At 40.7% G+C, this 13,129-nt stretch overlaps 1 protein-coding gene across 3 annotated transcripts in view; it reads left to right on the forward strand.

The window, feature by feature from the left end:
* The window catches only part of rmdn2 (regulator of microtubule dynamics 2), a 55,663-nt gene that overhangs the window by 25,863 nt on the left and 16,671 nt on the right, over positions 1–13,129 (forward strand). For all 3 annotated transcript variants that reach the window (XM_080868910.1, XM_080868909.1, XM_080868908.1), the window contains exons 3-5: positions 7,261–7,438; positions 7,528–7,630; positions 10,826–10,886. In XM_080868910.1, the coding sequence (XP_080725036.1) occupies positions 7,261–7,438; positions 7,528–7,630; positions 10,826–10,886 (342 nt within the window). The remainder of the gene's footprint in view (positions 1–7,260; positions 7,439–7,527; positions 7,631–10,825; positions 10,887–13,129) is intronic.

A 13,129-nucleotide genomic window follows, 5' to 3' on the forward strand; every position in this document is an offset into this window, starting at 1 on the left:
CTCTTGCTATTCGGTGGCATCATTTGGGGGGGGGGATTACAATTAGTCAATTTATCAGCAAGTTGATTATATTGGCTGTTATTAGCTACTTGATAACCTATTGGTGTCAGAATTTACAACGGATAAAAAATGACAGAAACACCCTTCAACTATGTAAGGAGTGTTACATTGTATAGTTTGCCCAATAGAGGGCAGTAATGTTATCGGCATTAAAAATCCTGTATTAATCATGCTCTAGTGTCAAATGATTTATGTTGCTTTGTTGTTTTCTCCTTTAGAGTGAAGCGTTTGCTAATAATTGTTGTGTCATATAATTAGAACCTCTGAGTTTGCTCCATGACGCTCCTGGTAGTCGGTAATTTTGTATGTTGAAACCCTTGAAAAGCCACAGTGGGTGTTTTGTCTATTTTCCTGTTCATCGGTATAGTAGTATTGGAAAAATTCACGTCAAGCTTGAAAAACTGGAATACCGATACTGTTCCAGTTTGCTTCCCAGTACTAATTTTAGTCTGCTTCAGCATTAATAATGCAGAGAGAGGTTGATCAGGACAGTGATTTAGCTATTACAACTAATCAGGTGCACAGAGTCTGTGGGTCAGTCATCATTTCAATTCAACAATTTATGTATATAATCATAGTGTGAATATATCTAAAACTACCAAATCTAGTCATTCACTGACTTCCAGTTTGCTCTGTGGGCTTTATGGGCCTACATGTCTTTCACTGGAAAGCTCTTTGAGCTGTGTTCTTTACTCTTTGCTGTTCTTATTTGTTTTGCTACAAGAACAAAGCAACATTTGGTATTCTCAAGAAACGTGCTGCTGCCACCCTGCTGTCAAATCCTCTGTCACTAGAGTTATGATCCTTCCTAGCTGATTAAAAACCTTTTCCAGCTAATGGAAGCAATCCATCACAACACATCAAACTCAGGAAGTTGTGTAATAAAACACACAAAAAGAGTAACCTGTCGGATAAATTGCTTATTCTATACTCTGTTTCTTATTTACTGTGTATTGCCAAACACTCTGCTGTAATTTATTTTATCTTAAATATCTTTGTGACCTTCTAACAGGTTTATTGGTCACATTGATGACTCTCATACACGTGTTTCTTTCCTGTTTACTTTTGGCGACATTGCAGCTAAATGTCAAATGTGCAGCTGTGTACATCCCCACTTTCAAAACTTGTTTATTCATCTGCTATTTCAGGAACAACATTTTATCATATCCTAATAGAAGTGCTATTTATGGATACACAGTAGAGATAAAAATAACGTGGCTGGAATGAATGGCTCTATTCTTTATTAATGTGCAGTGTCATCTTGTGACTGTGAGAAATGAATGATGCGTTGTTTATCACCCACATCTTTTTCCAGCACAACGCAGGGGGTCATGTTGAGAAAGTCAGTGACGCTGTCAGTTGGCTTGTAGGTCGGTAGGGAAAGTGAAAGGTGACATCAGCGTTTTTAGGGGGAGGGATGGAGAATAAATAACTGGATTCGCTCCAGTCAGTCAGGCATTGTTTCACAGCAGGCTTTCATTGGACCTGTCACCAGACTCTGAATAAGCTGAGCTGCATGCTCTTAGGCCCGGTGATGTTGGGATGGTAACTGGGGTTTTGTTTTGAAGGCGGTAACCGTGGAAACTGCCATTAGTAAGCTCTATTAAGAGGTTCCTTCTTTGCCCCCTTAGGCTCTACACACTGAATGATCTCCCCTAGGGAGCACACAGCCTGTTTGAAAATGAAAGTAAAGCTTCAGGAACCATTAACGTTGCAATGGGGAGTTACAGTGTTGTTCACAGCTTTGTGCATGGTGCTGATTACAAACCAAGAAGTTCTCTTTTTACAGGATCCAGTACTGACTGGATAAAATTAATTATGAACCCATTTTTAGGGGGTTTCTTTCAATTAGCAGCATTTGAAACCCCATGCTGTGTTACCAAAGCTCTACTTTTTTTAAAAAAAAAACAACAAGGGGAGGAGGAGGAGGAGGGGTTGCTGAGCCACTCTGTTTAGGGTAAAATCATGTCGCAAGTTTATTCTTGGAGCAATTCAGCAGGCAAAACAAACCAAGAATAAACTTGTTACATGAGTTTTGGCAATTATATTTAGCAATTCCTTTTTAATTAAATTTTTTTATATTGAGCTTGTGTTCACACTACTAATAAACACCTGTTGGATAAACCTCTAGAGCCATGCAGCACTTGCTTTTTCCCTGTATATTGTTATTATTTTCTTTAGGTGTTTCCATATAACAGTAATCTCCATGAATTTAAGCTTGTAAAGCTATTTGTTATAAATTCCTCTTTGTAACACTTCACTTGGACTTGGGCTGGACTTTTAATCTGAATGAGCTGAATGATGTAATCGTAAAGTGAAGACATTATTCACTTTTCTCATTGTCACGCTATATGGGGGTGGCTGTAGCTCAGGTGTAGAGCATCTACTACTTAGAACGTCGGTGGTTTGATCCCTGGCTGCTCCAGTCTGCATGCTAAATAGCCAAGATACTTACCCCAAGTTAGTTTCGGATGTATCCGTATGAATGTGTGTGAATTTTAATTAGAAAGGACTCAAGCATAGAAAAAAATGCATGTATGAATGGTTGTGAATGGGTGCTCAGGTGTATTAGAAAAGCACTATAGAAGAACCAGTGCATTTACCATTTATCATTCTGTGTGATGCTGTGCAAAATCTAATACATAATTATCCATGTTTGCTACATTATCTGGTAGTTATCTGTTAAATGCTTTGACCAAATGGTCAATTTTCAGGGTCATACCGAGGTGTCAAAGATTATGATCGAAGTCAGTCATTGTTTTTCACTAATCTGCACCATGATTATAGTCACAGAAGGTCTCTCTCCCTTTCTCTCTCTCTCTCTTGTAATACTGTTGTCTTTGTTTGTGAGGTCCTTTCCCTTACCCAAACTTAATTAGATTTGTTCTTTCAGAGCTATGCGCTGCTAGTAACACCGCCAACATAATAATGGTTCCTGTACAAACATATGTACATTACATAAACACACAGTAAGACAAATAGATTCTTAGCTTCTTTTTCTTTCAACTCAAGTGATTCATGAACCGTGGAATGGCGTGACAGGAATGCGTTGATCACTCAGTACGCCACTGCCTGTCTCTCCACCCGAGAGGGAGTGAGGGAGGGAAAAAGGGCTGTTGAATGAATTAAAAAGACAAAAGGATGAATGAATGAGAGAATGAATGACTAGTGCAGTGAGGCTAAAGATAAATGCAAGGCTTTTTTTTTTTGGTGAAAGTTAGTGCAGCGTGCTGTGTTGCAGCTAGACCAAAAAAAAAAAGTAAGAACACAAAAGCACCCACATTCAAATTTTTTTAAGCTGAAATGTATTGGCCAATAAATGATTTGAGCTTCGCCTGCAGGTATTAGGGTTTACTTTGGGGTTTAGTGTGCAGAGGGAGATTGTAGCAAGTCTGCCAAAGCCTTGCTACAATCTCAAAATGATGGTATAAAAACAAACGGAGATTAAAATATGTATGAGGCAAAGTCTGGTTTCTTTTGCAGTTACAGAGATTCTCTGTTTCCTGCTAAGCTGCTGAATGTGACAAGCCAATGAATCAGTTATTTAAACTCCTGACTAATGCTAAAAAAATAAAAATCAATCCTGTAGTTAAAAATTTGGACTTTGGAGCAATAAGATTTACCCTTGCTGAAAACACTCTTGCAACCTTGTTTTAAACTGTGCTAACTAATGTTTCTAATGACCCAAGTTTTAATACATATATCTGATTTTATTTTTATTATTATGTATTTATTTAGATATTTGGATATTTGTTATGTGCAACACATGAAAAGCCAGATCCACTAAATGGGGAAAAATATGCTCCGTTCTAAAAACAATCAGTTTATTTCAATATCATGTCTTATTTCAAAAAATAAGACATGCTTTTTTTTCTCAGGAATAAATATCAGCACAGTTGGCAATAAACTAAATAGAGAGCAATTCACATTTAACAGAAATTCACATTCAGTTATTAATTTTGTGCTAAGGAACCTTCCTCTTTTATAGGACTATAACCAGATGCATCCAGCTGGCAGCCAGCTGAGTTGACGCCCTTCAGGTTGTGTTCATTTAGACTGACAACATGTTGGCAATCTGTCTGCATTTATAAATTATACAGCAATTATTTGTAAACCTTCAACAATCTCTCTGAGATTTATTTCAGTCAGTTCAAGTCAGGCTGTGACTATTTGACTGAATGGCTGTTATTTAAATGTATTTAATAAAATATCAACATTTAGTGTCCCTGTACAGATATTGCTGTATGGTTGTGTTTTTTCATTTTCTCCTCCACCCGTAGACTGTTCTGATGTAGAGGTCTTTCACTGTTGCAAAAACTCACGTTACAAGTGCATGCATTTCGCTCACAAATGATAAAAAGTAAGGCAGAGGGGGCATCTGAAGTTAAATGGTAAATGGCCTGTATAGCACTTTACTTAGTCCCTATGGACCCCAAAGCGCTTTACACTACATTCAGTCATCCACCCATTCACACACACATTCACACACTGGTGATGGCAAGCTGCATTGTAGCCACAGCTGCCCTGGGGCGCACTGGCAGAGGCCGGATACTGGCGCCATCGGGCCCTCTGACCACCACCAGTAGGCAATGGGTGAAGTGTCTTGCCCAAGGACACAACGACCAAGGCTGTCGGAGCCGGGGCTCGAACCGGCAACCTTCTGATTACAAGACGAACTGCCAACTCTTGAGCCATGATCGCTCCTAAAGACATCTCGCGGGAAAGAAACCCTGCTCATAGATTCCAGACATTATGGCAAATGATTAATCTTTATGCAGTCCAATTCTCAAATTTATAACAGTGGTAAAAGCGATAGTCCATCCATCCACTTTCTTTCTCTTATCTGGGCCCAGACCTCCCTCTCTACGGCCACTTCCTCCAGCTTGTCCAGGATAACACCTAGGTGTTCCCAGAGGCCTGCTGGGAGATATAATTTCTCCAACATGTACTGGGTCTGCCCTGTGGCTTCCTCTTGGTGGGACCCCAAGATACTTAAACTCTACTGTATGTATTATTGTAGGGTAAACCTTACAATATAAAGCGCCTTGAGGTGACTGTTGTTGTGATTTGGCGCTATATAAAGAAAATTGAATTGGAAAAACTCCTTCACTTGGGGCAGTAACTTGTCCCTGACCTGGAGTAGGCACTCCACCCTTTTCCAGCTGAGGACCATGGCCTCCGACTTGGAGATGCTGATTCTCATTCCTGCCAACCAAGATAGCCCTACAACATCCAGAGCTTTCAAGAACTCTGGGTAAACTTCATCCCCTGGAGTGGATGCCTCCAAGGAGTTGTTTAACTGGCTCAGTGCCCACCATCTGGTTCAAAGGTTACCACCAAGACAGACACCAACCACCTTGTGGCTGCAGCTCAGTGGAGAAACTTCAGCAATTAAGGTATTAAACATGGTCTATTCGGACTCAATGTCCCCATTCTCCCTCGGAATGCTGTCAATGGTGGTAAGAGTTGAAGGTAACCCTCACTATACATTTAGGCACCTGTCTTCACCCAAGTGTCCAGAACATACGGCCTTAGATCTGATGATACGATTACAAAATCTGTCATCGACCTGTGGCCTTGGGTGTCCTTATTTCAAAATCGTGTTCGTTGTGGACAAACTTTGGTTTGCACAGAAGTCCAGAAACAGAACCCTGCTCGGGTTCGAGCTGGGGATCAGTCCACCAGGGTTTGCACCCCTGGCCCCCGCCCAGCACACACTGCACCAGACTCCTACAGCACCTCCTGCGGGTGGCGGGCCTACTGCAGGGTGGGCCCATGTCCCTCATTTGGGATGTGCCTGCCTGGTGTGTCTTAGACTAAGGCCCATCCCCAGGCACTCGCCCTTGGGCACCTTCCCCACCTGTCCCGAGGGCAGGGCCCCAGTAACCCTATCCCGGGCTAGGGTGAGATATTCTCTAGATCTTTCACTCATTGGGGTTTTTGAATCACTCTTTGTCTGGTCCCTCACCCAGGAGCAATTTGCCATGGGAGAGCCTACCACGGGGAAAAAGCCCCCCGACAACATAGCCTCTGGGATCCCTGGGAATATAATATTTCTCAGTAGCTGGTCACCTTTCCTACAGTGTAAACTATCATGCACTTAACTGTTTGTATAAAAATATTGATAGGGGTTAAAAAGCATTTTCATTGAAGTAAAATTGATTGAAAAGTGGGAAAAACTCCCATAATTTCAGTGTATAAGTCGATTTGTGCACTTGACTTTTACTGTAGTGGCACTTCATCATCAACAGTTGCTTTCTTGGCTAAGGAAAATCTCTGCAGTTCAAATGCCCTCATATTACTCCTGTAATCACTGCACCCAGGTGTGTGTGTGTGTGTGTGTGTGTGTGTGTGTGTGTGTGTGTGTGTGTGTGTGTGTGTGTGTGTGTGTGTGTGTGTGTGTGTGTTATGGGGTGGAACTGGCAAGCAGCACAAGGCACCTGTTGGGTCCACAGGGTTTATGTCTGAGGCCCGCTCCGACACATCCCTTCAGAACCATGGCTCACAGCCCAAAACATTCTCTTAACCACCAATGACGCATATGCAGCCACTGCCAACACTTAATAGAAGCCTTTCATATTTTTTACCTTTGTCTGTCTTTCATTTTCACCTGCCTTTTTAATATGGGTATTTTTTTTCTGCCATTGCTATTTAAGTGTTAGCTTAGGGAGTCAGTGTGCGTGTGCAGCCATTGAAAGGGCACCATAAAACTTCTAACACAGGCATTGCGTGCCTCACAGTGCTAAACAAGTCTCCTTGTGTTTGTGAAAAAGCCTTCAGGTAACTAAAGTTAGACTTTAGGAATTCCTTAAGAGCTAGTATTTTTAAACAATTAACAGACCAACTTATATAAACAAACCTGGTGCCTTTTTTATTTTTGTGCATAAACAGGCAGTGAATAGGGCTTCTTTATAATCAGTATGTGGCACAGAGTGGCTTGTAAAAATTCTCATGATGACAGGATTTTGATTGATCTGAAAAGCTCCTCAGCTGGGGTGAGTTCACCTCACATGTAGGGCGGTTTATTAATTCTTCTTGAGTTTAGCGTATGCACTTTGCTGATAGCAGGATGGAGACGGTGTGGTCTGCATGTACGCGTTCAGCACAGCTTTCTAATCCACATCAGTAACGTTTAATTGCACATGCTGACAGCAAAATGAAGCTGCACCTCATTCTTTTGCCATTTGTTTGTACTTACAGGTACATGACTGCGCTGACAGACTCAGAGGAGGATGAGCTAAGTGATGCAGAAGAGAGGGATCAAGAGCATCCTGTGGACAAGTTGTCTCTCCTCATTGAGCAGATTGACCGTTTGCATCAGGGCTGTGAGTCTGACAAACGGGAAAGTCTTAATATCCTTTTGGAACAAAGAGAAGAGGTGCATATACATTTCATTAATTCGTGTTTGTCTCCATAATAAATACAAAACAGTGTGATGGAGTTGTGTACTTTCATGTACTTCTCTAGTTTGGACAAAATTCGACATTTCTTTGGCGGCTAACCCGAGCTTACTGTGACGTCCATGACATCAGCTTGACTCTGGAGGAGAAAAAGACCTACGCAGAGACTGGTAAATTACCAAAACTTGTTTCATGTCTCGTTTGACTAGCATTCTACGCTGGATATGAGATGTTATCTTATAATAAATCCGACTGTTACACTGGCCAACCCTCAAAAGTCAGTGTCTCATCTGGAATACCCAAATCCAAATGTGGTTTTAAGCAATGTCAGGGAATTGGCAGGAGTGCTTGGCAAGCTTGGACAAAACATAGCCCTGGATTGGTATTTATCTGTCATACTAGCTTGGATGCAACACGTTCATGTATCTTCAGTATCTTCAGTTAAGCATATTGCTTAAGTTAATTACACAACACTTCTAGAAAAATTCAGTTCTTTAAACAGCACTGAGTCACAACTTCTGCAATGACCAGTGCAAAGATCCTTGTATAGTGTTATATTCTAGTCATTTACTCTAATTTCTGTTCAACGTAAACCCCCAAACATTGGTGTCTAGTACCTCATCTTTTTAATTTCAACAAGTCTAGGTTCTAATTCTAATAAACTCAATGGCTGCTTTTAGGTACATCTGTACAGATGCCCATTAACCTGGATATCTAATCATGTAATCAGTAACTTAGTGCATTTAGTAATGTAGACATGATCAAGACAACCTGCTGAAGTTTAAACTCAGCATCAGAATGAGTACTGAAGGTGATTTTGAATGTGGTGTAGTCGTTGTAGCACAGGCTGGTCGGAGTATTTCAGAAACTGCTGATCTACTGGGATTGTTCCACACAGCCATCTTTAGGTCTGAAAACAGAGAATGGTCAGGCTACAGTTCACAGAGGCTCACCAGAACTACACAGTAGAAGATTGACAAAATGATTGGCTGTGTCAGAATTTGGTGTCAGCAGCATTAAAATCTTGGATCCATCCTGCCTTGTATCAAAGGTTCAGGCAGTTGGCGGTGGTGTGATGCAACAACCTATCTGAGTGTTGTTATTGGCCGTGTCCATCCCGTCATGACCAAAGTGCATCTTCTGATGGCTGCTTTCAGCAGGATAACGTGTCATCTCAGTGATGTTAGTGGTTTCTCTAACGTGGCAGAGTTCACTGACTTCAAAATACCCTCCACTGTAACCAGAGCTCAGTCCATTAGAGTGGCTGTGGGATTTCCTGGATTCCTGTGAGGAATGTTTCTAGCATCTTGTTGAATCTGTGCCACAAAGCAGCAATACTAGCAAGGTGTAATCCATGAGGTGGCAGGTGAGTGTAGGGGTGGGTTTTTATAATCGATTTATCAATTAAAATCGATTCTGGCTTGGATAACGTAAAATCGATTCATTAAAATCCTGAATCGATTTTTTTAATATAAATTTATTTTGCCCGAAATGCCAGAATCTCACGTGAAATCTCACAAACTTTCAACAACCACCAAACAGCTAAGACAGTAAATGAGAGCAGGAACACGGCACAAAGACTTAAACACACAGCGCGACCCGCGGATCAGAATCAGTTAGATGTCGCCTTTCTCACAATCGGGGCTGAAAGCCGACAGCTCGCTGATTCTGATCTGTCGGTGGGTCCGCGCTTTGTGTTCACGCCCTTTATGCGCTGATTCTAAAGCTGTTAGTTTGATGTCTCTCCAAAACAATATTGACCGAACCAGCAGCAAAAGAAGATCCAAACTACGCTTCACATAAACATCATCATGAATTCACTCTGACTTTTACTGTTTTGCTTCCACCACGAGCCACAGCTCTCTCTCTCTCTCTCTCTCTCTGTACTTCATTATTGGCTTGCTTGTTACGCACAAGTCTACCGTTGTTTACAGGCTGTCGGCCTACGTTTTTTTTCGTTTTACTTACTTCCGAAAAGAAAACCTAATTTCTGCTGTTCAATACTGAACAAATGTAAACTTTTTAAAATTATGCAAAATGCAAAACGCCGTGTCTCTAATAAAACCGCTGTAACTTCAGAGGTAATGTTCATATGTTGATTAATGGTTTTCTTTCGTTTTTGATGTACTGCGGAATATTTTTATAAAATCTAGGCCAGGAAAATCACCTTCATGTTTTTCTGTGCTTTATCTTCAGCTACTTTGACACAAAGGCATCTGCTGTGATGCTCACACCTGTGATGAAGTCTTGCGTGTGTCAGCTTCCTTTTTATAGATACAAAAATATGTAAATGTACTGATCTGAATTATAATATTTCTGACTGTCAAAATTTCCCAGATTCAAATCGAATTGAATCGAATTAAATCGAATCGTGAATCGAATCGATTCGGGACCTTGTGAATCGGAATTGAATCGATTCTAGAAATTAGTGACGATACCCAGCCCTAGGTGAGTGTAGGCTCAGTGGAGCTAATGGTACTGTACACTTAAATGAAACAAAGACAGTTTTTCAATTGACGATTGGACTGTTCCAGATGAAAACTGACATTTGTGTATTTTTATCTATAAATTAAAAAAATGTAACAACAAAATGTCTCCTATGAGCTACTTTAAGTGTTAAAAGGATTAGGTGACCCTAGGAGCATTTACAATACTTGTGTCTGAAGTTAACTTCAGAAAATTGTCCTTTTATGTTGCCATCTTTGTCCTGTGTACATAGGTAATACGCTCAAAAAAGAGGATACTTTCATATTAACTTAATGATAACAAACACTTTGTTCTTTGACCTAATTTGCTTTATTCTTAATCGTTTACATTTGACCACAGTGGGTTTTATTTTTCCAAACAGAGGCTGTTTTGTTTTTTTGTTTTTTTTGTTTGTTTGTTTTCGTTTTCATACTGGACTGACCTGTTTCTCTGTAATCCTTTCTCATCATTGTACCTCTAAGCAGAGCCAGCCAGGTGCTTCCTGCTAAGGCACCTGTCTCAAAGCATTTGAACGTGTCAAAGCCTTGAAATTTTAAAGTAGCAAAGAATCATGTTTAACATTCTTTTAGATATTAATAGAGCGGACAAAATGAAACGCATTCCACTAAGTGATGAAGGATTAAAAACTGAGCTGTCTTCCTGGATTGCATTTGATGTAACTTCTGTTTTATTGCTTTAATCCAGTGCCCATTGATGCTTCTTGATTTATGTGTGTCCTGTTGTGCTTTCTTAGTCAACACACCCCTTGATTGTACTAATCCAGTCTCTGTTCTTTCGTCCCGTAGAACAAGAATGTCCAGGTTGCAGAGTGTGTGTCAGATTTATGTTTCAGCAGAGGATCGTTATCCGTTTATCTGTCTTTTTCTCTTTCCTCTCAGGGAAGAAAGTTGGCGAGGAAGCAGTGAGCTTAAATCCTACATGTGCTGAAAGTCATCAGTGGTAGGTCTGAGCCGTTTCCTTATGCTTGTTATCATTTAAATGCAACTTTCTTCTGTTCAATAAACTCTTTCTGATTTTCGCAATGAAAGATGTCTGAGATGAGGCTTAGCCTGAATATGAGAGAAGTCCCATTATGTGAGAATCAATGTTATGCAGATTTCTAATCCAGCTAATTTTAAGTTAAATGCTATGAGACCAAATGAAAGCACAAATGCAGGTACTTTCCCCAGATCAGAGGTGTCAGTAGGGTTGAGTGACTTGTTACCCTGGAGCGCCTGTTCCTCTGTGTTTGAATAGATGAACGTCTGACTCAGGCATTTCCTTTGGGTAGCCTACTAAATGCAGCTTGAACAAGAAAAGAGAAAACTCACACGGGTAAATGAAAAAAGCAATTTAAATATGAATTTGTTGGTTTATGCTTTACACCCAACCAGAAAGCCCTGCAATATGTAAAATACGAGTGAAATGGTGTCCTTCAGCAGAGCACTGCCGCATCCTTTGAAAGCATGTATGCTTGTCAGATAGTAGTAGCTTACATCTCAAACATCTCCTTCCTTCGGATCAGCCCCTCATCCACCTGATAGCATCTCATCCAATTTAGGAATGTAAGCACAAGCTTGGCTCAGTTCGACTGACGGTTATAGTGGAGTAACTCGTGTCTGCAGAAGTTGCAACAGTTAACTTTTTCTGCAGGTTGTTAGTTGCTTCACAGCAGTGCAAGTTGTACATGCATTGTTTGTAGCCGTACGTATTCAGCGCTTAGGGATGTGCTGCTGAACAGGTCGCTCCAAGGCATTTATTTTCATTTTACATGTTCTTGTCACAAAACATCAGCATAATTTAATGATACCTTTGTTGAATCTGACGCTAACAGACAAAATGACTATTATTTGTCCTCTGTGGTCCTTAGTGTAAGTGGCAGTCACAGATTATCCCCGGACAAATTAAAGGAAAGGATATCAGGAATACCTCCTCTCCACTTGTACACCACCCCAGTCAGTCTGTGACTCAAGCAAAAATCCCCTTGCTTTTAATTAGCTCTGCATAGTGGGCCTGATGGCGTGCATCCCGTTTGTATTTGTGCAGGCCCCAATGCATTCCTCCATCTGAAACACTGCTCATGTCAAAACTTGACTGATGGAATCTGTGGCTGAAACGGAGAGATGAAAATTGCACTAGATACAGTTATGATTTCTTCAGAACACACGCGCGCACAGCTCCAATAAAATGCGAGCACATTTATCTAGCTTTTTTATTTTTTTTTTTTAAACTTGTCCTTAATGGAGGCCATTCTAAAAAACGTTTCCAATTTAAAGTGTTTACTGGTACTTGCATTTCATAAATGAGTGTCCAGTGTAATTGAGATTATGTGGTTACTTTATGTATAGGCACACAAAGTTCTCTCACAGAAAACGGCCCGCTTGCACCAGAAGTCCTATTTGTTCTGTTCGTTAGGGAATAATTAGCATTAGCTCATGCACATACCGCAGCACTCGAGACAGCAGGTGAAAAATAAGGCTGTGTTTGTTTAGCTAATTAAGAGGAACGGCTTTGAAAAAAGAAAAAACCTTAATTCTTAATCCTGTATCCACTGATGGAATTTGTAAGATTCTTAAACCGAGCATAAACAGCATCTAAGTTGAACGGACAGAGCAAAGTAGGTAAAGCTGCACTTTGGGAAGGGAGGAGGCAGGGAGTGGGGACGGTGCCAGGCAGTGTTGCAAGGAAGTTTATATCTGAGGTAACTGTTTACTTAGTGTACTGATGCCGTGAGAAAACTTGTCACCTGTTTTCCTGAATGCTGTTCAGCTTGTCACAGTTTCACAGATGTTGATTAAACAGGCTGCCAGTCAGTTTCTGCTCAGCCACTGAAACTACTTATAGACTTTACATACCAGTGAAAGAATGTCTTTTTGGACCTTTTTTCTGCCGTGTGACCTCATTTAAGGTGTTTAAATTGATTGATTGCGATTTACCTGGAAGTCAAAGATGTAAAAGTGATAAACGGTGTAGGCACAACTGAAAATTGAAAGCCCAAATCGTTATTGAAATTGCAGTGGATTTATAAATGGCTGCCAGTAAACTCCTGTCACCCTTGCATCTATGAGTGACAGTCGAGCAGGTTGGGTGAGGGGGACTGTCTAAACAAACCTGCTTTGTTGTATCTGCAGTTTGCATGGCATATCACATAAAGTATGTCTCTACACCTACCCTGGCTTTTCTAGGCCAAATATGCTTCACGG

The sequence above is a fragment of the Rhamphochromis sp. 'chilingali' genome (genome assembly GCF_963969265.1).
Source record: "Rhamphochromis sp. 'chilingali' genome assembly, chromosome: 20".
NCBI classification, from domain to species: domain Eukaryota; kingdom Metazoa; phylum Chordata; class Actinopteri; order Cichliformes; family Cichlidae; genus Rhamphochromis; species Rhamphochromis sp. 'chilingali'.